This window comes from Lactuca virosa, chromosome 5 (assembly GCF_052849685.1).
Source record: "Lactuca virosa cultivar CGN04683 chromosome 5, Lactuca_virosa_CGN04683_v6, whole genome shotgun sequence".
In the NCBI taxonomy this organism is placed as follows: domain Eukaryota; kingdom Viridiplantae; phylum Streptophyta; class Magnoliopsida; order Asterales; family Asteraceae; genus Lactuca; species Lactuca virosa.
Window position 1 is genome coordinate 172,554,282 of NC_136430.1, and position 19,314 is coordinate 172,573,595.

Genomic DNA, 19,314 nt, shown 5'->3' on the forward strand with positions numbered 1-19,314 from the left:
CGTTCCATCATTAACCTTTACTCGAAACATAATGCTTTCTTAGGTTCTGAAAATAGTGGAGAAGCTTTTCACATCATAAAGACCTTCAATATATATATATATATATATATATATATATATAATATTACAGGAACAAAAATAAAACTACATCAATACCAAAAAACTGACAAAACTTAGTGATGTTGTCCAAGTTAAATTTTTCAAAAAAATCAACATTAGTTAAGTTTATTTTCAACAAATTCCTTCCTTATGCTCAAATTTCTTCCATCCATCATTCCTATTTTTCATCTTGAACTGCTTTGTAGGGAATTCCTTTGTAAAAATATCTATTGCTTGGTCTCTACTTGCCACATGATTTAATTGTACTGCCCTATTCTTGACTTGTTCCCAAATGAAGTGAAAACGTATGTTTATGTGCTTGCTCCACTCATGGTGTATTGGGTTCTTAGCTAGTCTATTGGCATATATGTTGTCAACTCTGGTCTTAATAGGTTCACTTTCCCTAAATTTTAGCTCATGTAACAAATTCCTTTGCATGACACACACACACACCATGGCGTTGCTATGTATTCGGGACGTTGACAGCGCTACTAGTGGTTGCTTCTTAAGCACTGTTTGAAAGGATATGAACTTTTAAGATTTGATTTTTTAAGAGGCCTAAACTTTTAAGAGTATAGTGAGAGGGAAAAGGGAGGGGGTCATGTGAAATGGCTAGAGAATATAGAAATGTTTGCTAAAAATTAGGGTATTTTTTGGGACATTCATCTCTCTTTTTTTTAATTCAGATACAACTTTTTCTCTTAAAAAATAAAAGACTATTGAACAATTAAGAGACAAAAATTAAGAGGCTATCAAACGTTATGAATCTAAAAAATCAAGAACGTGCCTCTTAATTGAAATTTTAAGAGACCACCAAAGAATACCTTAGATACCCAAGTGAAAGTTGTATCTTCCAAAAGTAACACATAACCGAAAGTGATATTTTAATCATCCACATCACCATGCTAATCACTATCTGAGTATCCAACAACCTTGTGTGTGGACGATTTGGAGTAAAAAGTGATGGGAAAAACGCAGCCACAACGGTAAATAACAATGCGGAATAATACTTCGTTTGACTAAACTATTCCCGTCTTGAATGAACCTTTTACGATGAAAACAAATAGGGTAATTTTCACTTGCAACAAAAACAACCCCAATGAAAGTTATATGACCAATATAATCAACTCAAAAGCAGTAAGTAATCAATCAATACGAGACACCGAAATTTTAGCGTGGAAACCTCTCAAGAAAAGAGAGTAAAACCACGGGACTACTAGAGCCGCTTCAAATCCACTATCACCAATATTTGAGCAAAACAAAATCTTCTCTAGATGCACTAGAGGCATACAATAATCATCATATACTTGGAACTAAATCACATCAAGCATATGGAATCAAATAACAAGGAGAAAAGAATAAGATCACCAAAAACGTTGCTAATTTCCAGCAGCAAACAAAAGCAACGATTCCCGAACCTCTGTAGCTGATCTCGAAAATTCAACCGTTGGATATGAAGGCCTCGGTGTTAGGAATCCGTTATCCAAAAATCAAAGAAAACGGACCGTTGGATCTCCGGGAAACAAAGGAACATTGAAGGTGTATCCACAAAAACGGAAATTGAAGAAACCCTTGTTTTCTCTCTTTTGCTCTCTCTATTGCTCTTGGTGGCTGAGAATTTTTGTGTGTTAGTGAAATTAAGGCATGTAACATATATATATATATATATATATATATATATATATATATATATATATACATGAGCTAAATAAGTGGGCTTTCCTCATGGGCTAAAAAACCCAATAGAAAACCTAACAAAAAGTTCCAGCAGACATAGTTCCTTTGATGTATCGTAAAATACGTTTCATGGCCTTCCAATGTGAAAACTTTAGATTTCCATAAAGCGACTCACCACACCGACATTGTAAAATATACGCGTCCTTATGCATGTCAAGTATCATAGACTTTCAATCAAGCTTCAAAATTTGTTTGCGTTTACTTGGTCTCCCTCCCTAAAATGTTTACAAATTTGTCCCAAGTTCCATAGGCGTTGGCACCCGGTCTTCAATTATCCATTTTGTGCTTGTTCAACATTTCCTTCATGTAAGCCTCTTGGGACACAAAAATCCTAGATTTTTGTCGGTTAATTTCTCAAACAAGAAAGTATTTCATCAAAACCTGAATATGTCATTTCGAACTCTTGATTCATTGAGCTTTTAAACTCTTCTACAAAACTCATATTTGTTAGTGCCCATGAATATGAGATTATCTACGTACTGTGCTACAAAAATCATATTTTTTCCAGATTTTTTCATATACACAACATGTACATAAGGGGATCACACATACCTAGTTTTCTTTATATAAGAGTAAATTCAAGTGTTCCACGTGTGCGGTACTTATTTAAGCCCGTATAGAGCTTTATGCAACTTCAAAACCATTGCCTCCTTCCTATCTTCTGTGTATCTAGGTAGTTGTTGTACATAAACTTATTACTCAAGAAATCTCTTCAAAATGATGATTTCACGTCCATTTGATGAATAGGTCATCTGAATTGCACAACTTGTGCAATGAGAAGTCGTGTGGTTTCCATTCTCACGATTAGAACAAACACTTCATCATAATCAATTTCATCTTGTTTTCGATAGCACTTTGCAGCTAGTCTCACCTTGTGATTATCTGTCTCACTTTAAAAAAATTAATAATTAATATGAATAATTATATAATCAAAGATAAACTTTTAATCTTGGATAATTTTATTAAATAAATAAAAGGCATTATATAAATTTAAAGGGATTAATTAATAATTAATAATAATTAAGAAAATAATAATTATAATAAACAAATAAAATAGATAAATGTTAATAAAAATAATTATAAATAATTATTTAACATAAAAAGAGTTAAAATATAGTGAGGGACTAAAAGGAGTAAAATTAGAAACTTAATTTGTTATAACTTTTGACCTTATCGCCTGTTTTTGCCAAATTTGAAAGTCTAGGGGATTGAAGTGTAAGAGTAAGGATAAAGCCGATGGACTGGTGATTAATAACTAGCTCACCTATTTATACACTAGGCCAAAACCCTAGCTTGTCTAATGGTGTTATAATTGGTTGTGAATGGAAGAAAGAAGAAGAAGAATGCCAAGAAAGATATATAATCGGAGGTGTTGTCGGAGCTTGGTCGCCAGAATACTACGGCAAAGTTCGTCATCAGCGGTGGGAGAGGGAGGAGTGTTAAAAATGTGTTGAGAATACAAACTTAACATTATTTGTTCTTGCAGGGTTGAAAAGGTAAGTTTATTTATAGTTAATATTGTTAATTATTGTCTTCTGGGTAGTTTGGGTATTTTGTTTGATTCTTGTGGGTTGCAATGTACTTTCTTCTGTTTTGTGTTCGGGTTGACACGCGGGTTGAGAAGATCCGTTAACCCGGGTACTTAAAGATGTAGTTGGTTCGTTTTAAGTTGATATCGAGTCATTCTCTCAACACACTATCAGAGTGTTCTCAATCTTGTTCCTTCTTCCTGTATAGAATTGGGGTTTCATATTTCATCATTGTTCTTAGTTCTACTTGTAGAATAGGTTGAGTGACAATATAGAGAGTAGATTAGGTTTGTTGTGGTGAGGTTTTATGTAGGTACGTTGAGAACCATATGTCTGTTTATCTTCAAATGATATAATGGATGATGATGTTGGGAAAAACTGTTTGTGTGTTTTTTAAGATGGTATCAGAGCAATAAGGCTCCAATCTTGCTTTCTGACAATCATCGACATTTCTGTTCAAGGTAATTTCTCCTTTGTATGTTTTCTTGTTTCAGATCCTTTGTTGATCTTTTTTGGTTGTTCGATTCCTGTATATCTTCACAATATGTTATCCTAGAGATCTCTGTTGGAATCTCGAGTTGGTTGAACCTATCTGTGAACGTCTAGGGTTTGGTTGTTTTCCGATCTAGGTTTTCCTTTGGATTATCATCTAGATCAAGAAAAAAACCTTGTTGTTTTATTATCCTTTAAGATCTTGGTACCACGAGTTCCTGTGTATTCTTGCAAATTTGTCGTCAAGTGGAGATCCTTGTTTGACTGGTTGTCTACGAGTGGAGATCCTTGATTAAAGAACTTCGTTTTCTAAGATCGACCAATCTTGTTCTCTGAAATAACTCTCTTGAGAACGGATTTCATCACCGTTAACTCTTGTAGGGAACGGAGTAACGAGAGTCGATTTGTTTTCTTCTCTACTCGGTTTCTCTGTGAGCTCTTTCGTGTTCCCTTTTACCTCTGTTCTAGCTATAGATTCTGGGAGATTCTGGTTGTCTTGCGTACACCAGTTACTTTACTGTTGATTGCTTTTTGTGACTCTGTGATTCTTGTATTGGGCCCCAACATATCGTGGTGACCATCTGGACTTATAGGAGTCACAGTTGTCTGTGTTTTATGTTGATTTTCTTTTCTTGCTTGTTGTTAGTTTCTTTGTTTGTGCATCATGACTGGACCTACACTAGTCCTGAACCTGGTAGTAGTTCTAAGACTGAGTCTGTGAACTACGATGATCCTTTATTCATACATCCTTCAGATAATATTGTTACTACAGTAGTGAACTTTAAACTAATTGGGACCAAAAATTTATGTATTTGGCGTAGTTCTATGACTAGAAGTCTTAAGGCTAGGAACAAATTAGAGTTTGTTGAAGGTAAAGTTACTAAGGATTCCAATGATGAACTTCAGTCTTTGAAGTGGGAACGTGCCAATGCAGTTGTCTGCTATTGGATTCTTGGTTCTTTGTCTGAGTCTATCTACTCTGGTCATGCATATTCTGAATCTGCTACAAAAAATTGGGATGAGCTTTTTGAAACTTACAATAAGTAGATGGGTATGTTATTTTTAATTTTCATCAACTTATTAACTCTCTTTGTCAAAATGGATCTTTATTGTCTGAAGACTTTCACAAACTTGATACTCTCTGGAAGGAATTTGATGGTCTTACCAATCTTGCTGAGTGCACCTGTGAGGTTGCTGCTAAATATAATGATCATTATAAACTAATGAAGTTAATGCAATTTTTAAGTGGTCTTGATGACTCTTTTAATCAAGTGAAGAGTCACATACTTTTGATGGATCCTCTACCAAATGTTAAATCCACGTTTTCTATTGTTTCTAGAGAGGAATCTCATCAAAAGAATGGGGCTCTCTCATATTCTTCTAATCTCACCAAAACTCAGTCTTCTGCATTTAATAGCAGATTTAGTGATAAAAGGAATCAAAATACTAACTCTAATAAGGGAAGAAATGTAACGCCCGCAGATTCATGCTAGTCAATTTAGAGACAATAAGCGTAAATAAATAATTTTAACAAAGTTATAGTATATGTCACAAGGGTTCCGTACATATAAAGAACGCCGAAATCCGAGTTAGAATAAATAGAATATGTCACAAATAATTTTTAATTGAAGATTATTTAGAATAAATAATCTTAACAAAGTTATAGTATATGTCACAAGGGTTCCGTACATATAAAGAACACCGAAATCCGAGTTATAACGAATAAGTTATGACCTGTCGAAGTTTTACGGCAAAACCGGCACGACACCGGGAATCGTAAAAAGTGAATTTTTGATAAAATACTTTTTAGCCTTATAGATCTAAATGAAAGTTGTAGTATACGTTAAACCGAGAATATACATAAAAAGAACGCCCAAATCTGACTTCGTATGAGGAAGTTATGATTTTTATAAGATTTGGCATAGCAGTGCACAGTCCGGAATTCGAATTTTAGATCGATCGATTTTTGGCCAATGCAACCTAAATGAGAATTGAAGATCTCATTAATAGGATCTCAACGATAAAAATACAGACAAAAATGGAGTCTGAATGTAGAAGTTATGAATTTTACATGGTCATTTAACAATGTAATCTTCTAATATTGTTAAATTTAAAATCGGCCGAGAAATAGCCGACAGAGTCAAAAGGAGAGTTGTAGATCTTGTCAATACCTATGTTTGGATATAAATAACGTTGAAAACGGAGCTCGTATGCGAAAGTTACGGGGTTTAGAAGTCAGGAGTGTGTTGTTGCGAAGGGGTGACGTGGTGCGATCTGAGCCATTGCTTTCTCCCCAAGTCTTGTCACCAGATTGTGACATGTGGCACCCAACTCGATGAGTTCAGCTGTGTTTTAGCCTATAAATACCATGCGAGAGTGCCTTCATTCTTCACACCAAAACCCACTTCTCTCTCTCTCTCTCTCTCTCTCTCTATATATATATATATATATATATATATATATATATATATATATATATATATATATATATATATATATATATATATATATATATATATATATATATATATATACACTCTCTAAACCCCCAAAAACCCTCCTAAAGCCCTAGTAGCCTCAAGGCACTAGAGGAAATCCCCGGAGCGCCCGAAGGCTCCGAGAAGAAGAGCTTTCGGCTCAGAAACTCTGCTTCAGTGAAGCCCGGTTTTTAGCAAAACCCGTTGTAAGTGAGATACGCCTACCTTACTTTAAATATAGCTTATATTTAAATATAATATCATTATTATGAACCTATAAATAAGATTTATCAGTGATTCAAAGTCGTTATACTGATTGATCTACTTACGGGAATGATGTCTAGGCTGTGATTTAGTGAGGTGTTTAAAGTGGGATTTTCAAACTGTATGCTTCGTATACCAAACGGACCCTACCTCCGATATGTTCCTACCTGGTTGTTCCTTACTTGATAGATCATGGAAGTAGACTCTGAGTTAATGACGAATCTAGACTAATAATTAATTGCAATAAATATCAGACTAAAATTTAGCGATAATAATGCTAGGTTTCGTCGAAGGAATTTATAATCGTTAGAATCAAAGCGCTGCCTGAGTTTGGAATCATCACATTAACAAGTGAGTGCATAGTTACTTTCATCTTACACATATACATGAAGTATTTTATATAAATTACGTGTTATGTGTGCATATAACCTGTATACTTGCTATCTATGCTGGATGAACGATTTTATACATGTTTTAAATAATTTAAACTGTAATGTATTTTATATCTACGAATATGTTGGGTAAAACACGGGTAGATGAATGATGAGAGATGAAAGATGATATGAGTGAACATTGGCAGCTATAGACTTAGTGCCTAATAAATAACATCGGCAACTATGGACTTAGTGCATGTTAGATAAACGATGGTAGTTATGGACTTAGTACCTATTAGATAAACGTTGGTAGCTATGGACTTAGTACCCAATGAGTGACTCTATGGAATTAGTGCTTTACAAACGAGCATTGGCAGCTATGGATTTAGTGCCTGCTATATAAACCATAAACCACAAACTGTAAGCACAAAGCTCAGTGAGTTCCCCAAATACCACATACCAAACATATCAAACGAGTCATACATATCATACATAACTAATCAATCAATAAAAGTGTTATGTGCCAATCATAGTCTTGTCATTATGCTACGACCCGCCTCGTGGTCTTCCTTGCCAGGTCGGGGGCCAAACCCTAGATCTTACAGACAAGTGCCAGGAGCCACCTCCGGGTCTTCCATGCAAGCATCACAAAGACAACTAGCATACAATCTACATTACTTAACTAATTAACTGCCAGAGTTCAGACTCTGGTCTTGCATACAGTTTGCCAGGAGCTGCCTCCTGGTCTTTCATACAAAATGTCAAGGGCTACCCCCGGTGTGACAACCCGAAATTTCTACCTTGTACATCCATTCAATTCAATCAAAGTCAGACTTGTTTATGCTACCTTTTAGCATTGTTTAGGGTCTGTTTGAGTGTTCTAATCCTAGTACATTCAAGGATTGAGTGTTAGGAAGTATCTACGAGAGTTCATTGTGCAGCATTCAAGCCGGAAAACTCCAACACATGGAGTTTACGGCCGTAAACTAGAGATTATGGCCGTAATCTCTTGGTTGGTCGTGAACTCCTCCTTTAAGTTAGATATTCCTTCATTATTCTTCATTTCTTACACTTTCAACTCAAGAACTCTTATTTCTCTCTCAAGTATCATCAAGATCACTTCTATTTCCCGACAAATTTGTAAGTGATTCTTCCATTTATTAGTTGATACATTTCATAATCTAGTAAAGTCCCTTGATTTCATCCGTGAAATCACCTCTTTTGGGTTAGATCTTCAAGAACACCAAGAACACACACTAGTTCTTTGGACCGTGAACACCCCTTCAAGCTTCAAAAACGTAAGTATCCTTTCCATATACTAGTTTCCCATTAGAAGCTCTTGAAATACACCCTTGAAATCAACTATTTTAGCTTGATCATCAAGATTTTACGGCCATAGCATCTCCTTTGGCCGTAAACCCTTCTCAAGAACATCATAAGCCGTAAACCCTAGCTTCTTCTTGTGTTGGCCATAATCATCTTTGGCCGTAAACTCCCATGGCCGTAAACACCATGGTCGTAAACACCACTAGGCCGTAAACACACACTTGTGTGGCCGTAAACCCCTTTAGTATAATCATATGTGATTGTAACACTTCATTCCAAGTGTTTTCCTAGTCCCTAAGGTGGTTCCCTATCATGATTAGTTGTTATATCCACTAGTTATATACATATATATGTCATTATATGCTTAATAGGATCCGTTTGTGCTCGAGACTTCACTTGACACTTAGCATCCTATATTGATCTTACATTCGAATCACTCACTACAGGTGAGTTCATACCCCTAACTTATCTTTTAAATGCTTTTAAATGCTTTTATGGGGGGGGGGGGGAATACAAGTAGAAACATTGTAGTTATTATATCAATCACATGTGATTAATAACTATCAAACAAGTGGATTTCTTATACATCAAAACTGTGTTATCAAACAAGTGGATTTCTTATACAGCAAAACTGTGTTATCAAACAAACTATTTCAAAACATTTTAAAAACTGACATCAAGTCATCAATAACCATTCAAATGGTTAAAACTCTTTTATATGCTAAACTTTGTTATATGTTAAACACTTTATCAAACTATTTTAAACTTATATATTGTCAAAATCATATCTACATAGATATAGTTATATAAATAAGGTTGAAAGGGCTTAGGACTGATAACTCACTTTATTTCCTGTTCCTTGTTTGGTTGTGGACTTAGGGTATCGGTTGTTTGTCCGAGTGTCGTTTGAATCTTAGTTATATATTATGTATATGTGTAAAGATATAAAAGTTCTTACATCAGTTCAACACCTTTGGGTAGCAAAGGTGTACAAACATACTCAGTCATTCAAACAACATTACTAGTAAACTATAATAGGTATAGTTTAGAGGACTGCTACTCACTATTTCTAGTACAATGAAACATACAAGAGTCAGTTCATACATGAGTCAGTTCAAACATACTATAACGAGAAACAGAAAGAACATACTATAATGAGAAACAGGGAGGAACATACTATACACTAGAACAAAGAGAACATACAATACACTAGAACAGAGAGAACATACTATACGAATACAAGAATACTATAACATTAATGTGAGCCACTACTTCATGGCATGACAATATATTGTTGTGTCACGTTGTGTAACCAGAGTCTCCTGGAGGGAGAGCGTGAATTTATGTATAGATCTATATGGGATTGACCATCCTACACCTTGCTGCTAGCTACAGTGGGACCTGCAGTTCTACGGGTGACGAATGACATACCATTTCGATGTCTTCGAACATCGTGTTTTACTAGTCAATCAAGCATGGTTATAATCTCATCACATTTTACCTTAATTAAACAATTGGTTTAAGGTAGTTAGTACAACGGTAGTTACTATATACAATACTACAGTACATCGTTATTTTCCCATTACATTCACATTGTGATCTTCTCACATAAACGGTAATGTAAACTATATTTTGGTAATGATAGTCATACTTGGGAAAAACACTCACTTTTACAAACAAACAAACATACAGAACATTCGGGTCTTGGTAGAAGGCTACATTTCAAGTAGAAAATATAGGATTTTCTAGGAGATACAAACACTTACAACAAACACTTACAAACGTTTACAACAAACATTTACAAACACTTTCATCAAACTTATACAAACATCGACACTAAAATACTTATGAACTCACCAACTTAAATGCTGATCTACTCTTTCAAAATAACTTATATTCTCAGGTCACCAGTAGACAGGTACACTGGACCAGGTTTTGAGAAGACGGAGCTTGTTCAAGACTCGTCTTATATTTTGATTCATATTTTGGTCTTTCAAACTATACACATAACACACTTGTATTAAATTATATTATTAATGAAATGGATGATGTTGTTGCTTGTTTACTATTATGCATTGATATGATATTGTACATGACGTCCTCCACCCCCGAACGTTTCCGCCGTTCTGGTTTGGGGGTGCGACACCGGGTCTTCCTACCATACATAAACTAAATGGGCCGACATTGGTGCCTTCGACCCATAGAACAGTGAGGAGACTCACCTCGAATGATGAAGCTCACTGAAAGAAATCCCTAGTTGTTGCCCTGACGACTTCCCGAGCTATCAATACTAAAATAACACCCAATTAGCAATTGGGTTCCAAACTATGATCCATAATCCATACTTGGGGTAAAATGACCATTTTACCCCTAGCCCAACTTGAACTAAAACTGAGGCCCAAACCCAAAAACCAAAAAGGCCCAAAACCAAAAGTTCCATAAAGGCCCACTAATGGATGAATTTTCTAAATTGGGCCCAACCCCTATATGGGCCTTATCCTAAGCCCAATAATTCCCTTAGTCCAACAATTGATCTCAGATGGCCCAAAAGGCCCAAAAGACACCACGAGGCTCAAGCCCATTGGGCCCACTAAGGCCCAAAACCACAATCCTAGATCCAAAAATGCAACCCAATAAATTACTTTAGACTTTAATGAAAAACCCCACTTCACGAAATAAGCCCAGACTCAGCCCAAAGATGCAAGGCCCAAAAACACAACAGACCTAAAGCCCACGCCGAACGTTGGGCGTACTCGATGAACCCTGGTCGCAACGTCAACCCGGTATGTTGGGCGTACGGCCAGTTACGCGGGGCGTAACCTGGCTTGATCCAAAATTGATTTTCTGACTTAACCACTTAAGCCCTTTGCACCCAAACTTCAGGGAACCTTAAAATAAAGCTCTTAATGCATAAAGTCGGCACCTTTATGCATTTGTATGAATCTATGGGACCCAACAACCATCTTAATCCATTAAGACCCATTCAAATCCAACTAGAACATACATGGACCATTCTTAAACATCAAGCAATCATTTTTATGAACTAGAAACATTAAAAGAGGCAAGATCTATCACTCTAAGCTCCTAGAGTGGCTGAAACTCACAAGAATAACTTAATACACCATAAAAACCCTTAATCTTGCCCTAAAATCAAACTAGAATAGGAAGAAGTCAAGATAAGAACTTTATACCTTAAATGAGTTGGAAATGAAGCCTAAAGTCTGGATCTGAAAGTCTTCCTTTGAACCACAAGCTAGCACCAAGCACCCTTTTCTTGAAAATGAGCAAAAACACACCAAAATACACATTTAGATCTCTTAAACACTTAAAATGAGATTAGGGTTTCCGAAATGAGGCTAGAAGGCAATGGATGCTTAGAAATGAAAGAGACTTGAGCTCATAAATGTGTTTAAATAGTGACCAAACCCTAAAAATTAGGGTTTGGCACTCTGATCATTACGTTGGGCGTACTCACCCAGGCACGTGCCTCAAGCCATGCACGCATGGGACTGAAATGCAAGCATTTTCCATTAAGGTTCATTTCTGCCAATATCTTTAAATTGCCATAACTTCCTCATCTTAGGTCCGTTTCCAACGAGCCTTATATTCACAGAAAGGTGGCGAGATGCCCTACGCTTCTAACAACACACCCAAGCCTTAAAACTTTCCGAACAAAACCCAAATTTCATAAAATACCGAGTTATCAAATTACGATTATACCCTTGGCCTCCGAAGACACAATTGAACACCTAGATCACTTAAACCATAATACCCACATCCGAAAAGACCAAAACCTTTCTTCCCCAAGGCCCTAAGCCTCATGACAACTGAAGATTGGGTCACAGCCCTGAATAGTGAAGCAAATCTGAAACCGAGTGTTACAACTCTCCCCCACTTAAATTAGATTTCGTCCTCGAAATTGCTCCTTACTAACACTCATATCATACCAAACAACTGAGAAATGCAACCGAAAATTTTGCACATAAAACGACCTTCCAAGACAACTGAACCCAAACCAAAACTTCCATCTCGAAGAAAAACAAACCCTTAGCCCTTGAAGGAAACCACTTATACCTTTCTGAAACCTGGAATCTACATTGGTTTGACTTCCCGACAGACCGCCAATGCAGAAACAACTCCATGCCATGTCCTCATCAAATAACAGACCAAACATAACACTTACAACCCTGATCATCTTGATGCTACCAACAAAACAAATTCACTGACCATAACCAGATGCAGAACGTCTATACTTAAAAGAAAGCTCAGATAATACTTCGAGTAGATCCATCCCTGCAACGGTTAGACTCAAACAAGAGTTGTGCAACAGGGTCAAATCAATTACTCTGAGATTATTTAATCCCACTGCAAGTGACTTAGCATTTCCCGATCAACAAGCTACCACGCACACAAGAATCCCAAATCAGTACTACTTCCCGAAACATCACGTTGCCTCCTAGCTGCTTTCCAAAAGCAGACGAGACCTCCCTGGTCCCAACTTATCTGCCAACTATCTAAAATATCAGACTCCTTCCCGGTTGCTGAGCCAAAAGACACTCACACAGTCGCCCCACACGACTTCCGAAAGAAAACCTCAACTGGAAATAATTACCCGAACCATCTCCACACCAAATTCGATGCTAAACTGAACGCTACAGGACCAACTGTAGTCTTACATCATACCCGATCTCCCACGACCTACCCTTTCCTGATTCCCAACATGCGGTGGCCCTCCCACAGCCTTGCGAACAGACCCACCCTGGTCTAAACCATCTGAAGAATCTGTGATCAATCATAGATTTGCCACCATCTCACCGTTGCACAGGGATCGGTGAATGCTACGAGCCACCCCGCAGTCTTACAACACTCTCACACTAACTGCCCACTAGTGAATGCTACGGGCCACCGCGCAGTCTTACAACACTTCAACTTTGCCATGACCGTCGCCCATGGTCTTGCCGCTAATCTATCAATCCGAACACATCTAAAGTCGAGCATGCACTCGACCAAACACCCAAGCTGAACTCGGGTCATGACTGGAACCCCAACCTGGGTCCACTAAGGCCTGCTATCTGACAACAAGAAGGCGCGAACCAAATGTGGGAAGTTTCCCGAACTCCCAACTCACACAATCCTCAATCCAGACAGCTACTTGGGCCGCCTTCCTCCCCAAAGGGTATGCGAAACTCATCCTAGTTTCACACCTGCTTCTGTTCCTGAATAACTAAACGATTATCCCCCACTTTGACTCGACTAAGCTCTTACAACACAGGAGTTTTGAAGGATTCCCAATCCTTCTTACTCTCCAATGATCGATCTGTTGACAACCTGCGCTTACCAATTCTAGCGATCCATCACTAGCCAACCCAAAAGACCACACAACCCCTGAAGACCAGATGAACGCTTCCCAAATCCCAACAAAACTGATAACCCCAGATGCTTAAAAATGATATCACACTCAAATCTTGAAGTCCAAAGAACAGATGCTCCAACCAAAACCTCAACAATAGACCACTTCCCTCGGCACCCCTAAAAGCCAATCCAAGCACAATTGCTAAAACCACTGAATCCTGGTGATACTGGAGAACCAACCCACTGAATCCTGACCATAAACCTTCCACACAATGCCCCTGAACCGATCTCGACTACAAATCAAAATAACAACCGAACACTCGAAACCTACTATAAGAGAAACAACCCCTCACTAAACCACTTAATGATTCATGGCATGCAAATGGCATATAACATTTCTTGAAGATATATCCAAACATAATCAAAGAAATGAACCAAAGATATGCTTACCCAAACTGATGCAAGATTCCAACAACATAAATATTAATAAAAACTGAAAAGAAAGCAAAAGATACATACCCGTAATGTCACATGTTGGAGTCCTGACCTCCCATGTCTGACACTGCAAAGCCCGAATCCTCTCTTTTGGGGCCCCTGCCCTACCCTCTCGACCATCGGTGATCCTCAAACTAGCCTGAGCAGGCACACTCACTGCTCCTCCCCTGAACATCGGACAATCGGCCTTTTTGTGGCCCACCTGATCGTAGTGAAAACATAACGCCCCCCCCCCCCCCCCCAACCTGAGGACAATCCCTGCTGATGTGACCAACCCTGCCACACTTGTAGCAGCCCAAACCCCTGGAACGACAAACTCTATCGTGCAGTTTCCCGCATGTTCTGCACTGACCCCGGCCCTGCTGGCCTCTCAAACGCTGATCAGAAGTCTTGGGTCTCTTCCTGGGACCCTACAATATATGAACCTGATCTGATCCCCTCTTCCTGAGGTGCTCCAAATCGATCTCCCACTCTCAGGCTCTAGAGATCATATCATTTAGGGTATCGCACCCTGAAATACTCACAAACTCCCAGATATCATCCCGCAACATATCATGATACCCCACCTTCTTCATTTCCTCATTTATTGCATACTTCGGAACCAATAAAACCCTCTCTCAGAACTTGGCAGTGATCTCTACCACAGTCTTAATAGTCTGGCGGAGATCCAGAAACTCTCGCGCCAGATGTTGCACCTCAATCACCGGTGCAAACTCAGCTTGGAACCAAGTCGAGAAGTCATCCCATGACATAGCATCAACAACATCATCACCCATATCACTACCAACCTATTCCCACCAATCTCATGCCATGTCCTTCAATAGGCAGGAAGCATATATGAACTTCGCCTCCTCGGGGCAGAAACTCGTCGTGAATGCATTAGCCATACCCGCAAACCACCTCCTACTGACAATGGGGTCCCTCTCCCCATGGAACGCAGGAGCTCCACAAGCATAGAACTCCCGAAAAGAAAGAGTGCGAGCTCCAACGATAGCCATAATCTCAACACGGAACGTGCCCAACCGCTCATCAAAGATCTCCGAAATACCGCGAGAAATCTCCGATGAGATGAACTCCCGTATCTGCTCGCTAATCGGATCAGCACCTGCACTTGATCCGGAACCTAAACTAGAACCAGAACCAGAACCACCTCCATGAGTGTGTTGGATAAGGTGTCTAAGTCCATAACTATATTTGAGATGTACTTGACCCGACTCGGCATGGTCCATTTGGGTTGCACTTCACCTGAACAATTTATATGGATAATCTTTTGAGAATAGTATAAGTTATGATTTATTAATATATTATAAGTTCTAATATATTAATATGAAATCATATTATTTAATTAGTATTGATCTAAAATTAATTTAGAATTAATTTGGTGATCAAAAGTGTGACTAATTAAATATGGACTCCTGTATTTATATAGTGTGGGCTAATGCTTATTTAGAATGGGCTACGCTTGCATGGTAAGTCCATGGATAGTCCATGGAGCTTTAACCCATGGATCTCATGGAAATGAAAAGTCATGGGTATTAGGGTTTACACGGATGTAACCCTAATCCACCATACTATATAAAGGAGTCCTTGGCACTTGAAATGATACTAGTTTTTGTGTGAGAACTAAGGGTGGCCAATTTCTAGAAGTGTTCTACTATTCTCTCAAGTTTCCAAGGTTTGTGGTGATTTGTGACTTCCATTTGAGGCATTCACATTATTGGTGCTAGGCTCTCAAACTCCAAGCAATCAACCACTACTAAAAGGTATGTAACTCTACTAGCTTATTATGTTCCAAAGTTCCCCATGCCATGCTAGTTAGGTTATGAACCTTGGAAAATCAAATTTGCATGTATCTTAGTAAAACATAGATCCAAGGTTTCTAGGGTTGCATGTACACCATAGGAGTGTTAGAATGCTCAAAACCCATCAGTGGTATTAGAGCCTAGGCTTGTTTTCTTGATACTTGATGCAAATTGTTGAAAAAAGTCGAAAAATATGCATTTTGCTGAAGGAACTCGCCGAGTCCATGGGGGGACTCGACGAGTCCATGCCTAAAATCATCCTACTCGTCGAGTAGGTTCATGCACTCGACGAGTAGAATGCCCAGTGCATATTTTCGCGTTTTGCTGCTGGAAATGGACTAGAAACATTACCCTAAACTGTTTTGGTCTTATAAAACTTGTTTTAGATGGTGTAATGGTTATGCTAATCCATTTTCAATGGTTATTATCAAAATTTCAAGTCTTGTATGGTTTATTTATGATTCTTGAAATTGTTGATATGAATATTCATACACTTATGAGTTTAGAAGATCATAGGAATTATTTGCAACTTGCTTGGTAGTTTAATTCTTGATCATTATGTGTTTTAATGGAATCCATAATTTGTCCTCAAGTTATGGATTACCAAAAGTCACTCTTTTAAAGTCCATTAAAGAAACACATAGGTTACATAAAATGAAAAGTCTCTCATTTTAATAAACCATTAACTCATAAGATATGAAAGATGAAAAGTTTTGAAAGTTACAAAAATTGCCCTCAAGTTTTGGAACATGTAAAGTCTCACACACTTTTTAGTAAATTGTAGTTCCAACCCTTATAGTTTTAAAAGTTAAAATTCAACCCTTATACTTTATACTATTATAAGTTAATAATATATATATGTATAAGAACAAGTCGTTTTACCGTTAGTAGGCCTCATTCACGAAGTCGGTCTATAAGGGGGTATAAGGTTGTTGCCTATAAAATGGCAGCTTAATGGGTGTCCACTCTCACCCATCGCTTCCTTGACTAGTGGAGGGTCGTTAGCTGAACAGGTAGGACAATGACTTTAATCCTCATTAAAAGTATGATGATTATAAAGTAACTAAATGTTTTTTATAAATTCTCAATCTTAGTTACTTTAGGAAAATGTGAATAAGGTGCTAACCCATGAAATTACACTTTGCACTTTGATTAAGTCGTTAGTGGAGCGTGTGTGGTTAACCGGCACACTAACCTGGACTTAACAAGGTAGGCAAAGGGTGGCTTAAGGTTTATCATAGGTCGGTGGAGCGCGTGTGGTTAACCGGCACATCGATTGAGTGATAAACATTAAGAGTACCATGTAATTTGCATGGTTACTTCACATCTTTTTTTGTGATCCTCGGCATCCCAGTCACAAAACCTGAAGGGCACACTCGAGATTGAAACATGCCATTGAAAAGTTCAATGAATCTCGAAGAATCTAGGAGTTTCAAAACCAATTAAAACCTAATAATTTATTTCGTTTTTCATGGTAGAAATTGGTGAATCGTCATTCACCTACCTTCAAATATTTTATAGCTTGGATTACGGCATCCCTCTTCTAAGTTATAAAATATTGTGTTGGGTCCTAGCCTTAATATTACATTTGGGTGTCTTATTAAGGACTATCTTTATATCTAATCTAAACTTGTCTTTATTATTTTCAGATGTCTTCCAACAATGATGCTTCTGGCTCAAACCCTACCGGCTCCTTCTCTCTCACGAACCTTTGTGGGAGAGTCATCTTCGATGGATCCAACTTTATGGTTGGATCAGGAACATCAGGATGGTCACTCGGTATGAGGACAAGTAATATGTCCTCGAAAAGGAGCTTAAGGAACTTGATGAGTCGTCTGCTAATCCTGAGGAGATCGTTGAATACCAGGCACATGAGAGAGATGCCACTAAGGTGGCATGTATCATGTTGGCCACAATGACAGCCGAGCTCCAAAAGTCCTATGAGGACTATTACCCTTTTGAGATGCACCGGGACTTGATGTACCGCTACCATCAGAGTGCTCGTCAAGAGCGGTATGAAATCATCTCCTCCATGATAACAACCTGGATGAAGGATGGTGAACCCATCACGGGCCACATGCAGAAAATGCAAAGGTATGTGGACCGTTTGCTGAAACTGAATGTGGACTTCCCATAGGAGTTGGCAATTGATATCATTTTGCACTCCTTACCTCCGTGTTATGATCAATTCCGAATGACATGCCACATGAACAAGGAGGAAGTTACACTCAGCAAACTTCAAGGACTTCTGAAGACCGCAGAAAGTGGTCTTAAAGGTAAGTCGGTTGTTACTACTCTTACTCCTACCGCGGCCCCTGTCTTGGCAAGCGGGCAAGGCAAAGGAAATAAGAGGAAGAGCCCTTCGAAGGGTACCAAGGGAAAGTCCCTTGATGGCTCCTCTTCAAGTGGAACCAAGAAAGGTTTCTTCACTCCTGCTGCTAACCCTAAAGAGGCTGAATTCTTCTATTGCCATGAAAAGTCGCACTGAAAGCGAAACTGCCCGAAGTACCTGCAAGATGTTAAGGATGGGAAAGTGAAACCCAACCATGCAAGTATTTACACTATATTTTCTAATAACTCACCCTGTTCTAATTCTTGGGTCCTTGATACAGTTTGTGGTATTCACATATGTTCTGATTTGCAGGGACTAAGAAGAAGTGAGAATGTGGAGCATGGGAAGACAAACTTGATCATGGGGAATAGGAAAGTTACACCTGTCACCAAGATTGGAGTTTATTCTTTGTTGCTAAGTAGTGGGTTAACATTAGATTTGAATAAATGTTGTTACTCGTCTGAAATGGCGAGAAATATTATTTCCTTTCATGGCTTGTACAAACAAAGTTTTACCTTTTCGTTTGATAATGAATGTGGTGGTATTAATGATTTCTTTAATAATGTTCTTTATTTTTAAGCATTACCTTGTGATGGTGTGTATGAAACTGTGTCGGTTGTTGATAACCTGGGAAATAATGTATTGTGTATCGATTCTTCCATTAGCTTGGATAAAGCATCATTATGGCATTGTCGTCTTGGACATGTAAGCAAGAAACGCATAGGCCAACTCCAAAAGAATGGAGTATTGGAGTCATTTGACCTAAAGTCGGATGATAGTTGTGAATCTTGTTTGCTTGGGAAAATGACAAAGCCACCCTTCACTGGTACTTGTGCTAGGGGTGAAGGTTGGTTGGATCTCGTACACACAGATGTGTGTGGACCCTTCAGAACCGCCACAAGAGATGCTAACCGCTTCCATGTGACTTTTACTGATGATTTTAGTAGATATGGATATGTCTACTTAATCAAGCATAAGTCAGAAACCTTTGAAAAATTCAAAGAGTTTAAACAGGAAGTTGAGAATCAGTTGGAC

The 19,314-nt window shown here is 38.2% G+C and overlaps 1 protein-coding gene across 1 annotated transcript; it reads left to right on the plus strand.

The window, feature by feature from the left end:
- Positions 1-3,720: 3,720 nt before the first annotated feature.
- Positions 3,721-4,904, plus strand: LOC145112032 (uncharacterized). The gene is made up of 2 exons (XM_079048245.1): positions 3,721-3,745; positions 4,504-4,904. The coding sequence occupies exons 1-2, from the start codon at positions 3,721-3,723 to the stop codon at positions 4,902-4,904; spliced, it is 426 nt and encodes a 141-aa protein (XP_078904371.1).
- Positions 4,905-19,314: the final 14,410 nt, after the last annotated feature.

Excerpts from the sequence above, each read along its gene's own strand:
- LOC145112032 (XM_079048245.1), top strand. The coding sequence starts at position 3,721 with ATGGATGATGATGTTGGGAAAAACT. Across the intron at positions 3,746-4,503 it reads TGATGATGTTGGGAAAAACT|TTTCTTTGTTTGTGCATCAT; the intron begins GTTTGTGTGTTT and ends GCTTGTTGTTAG.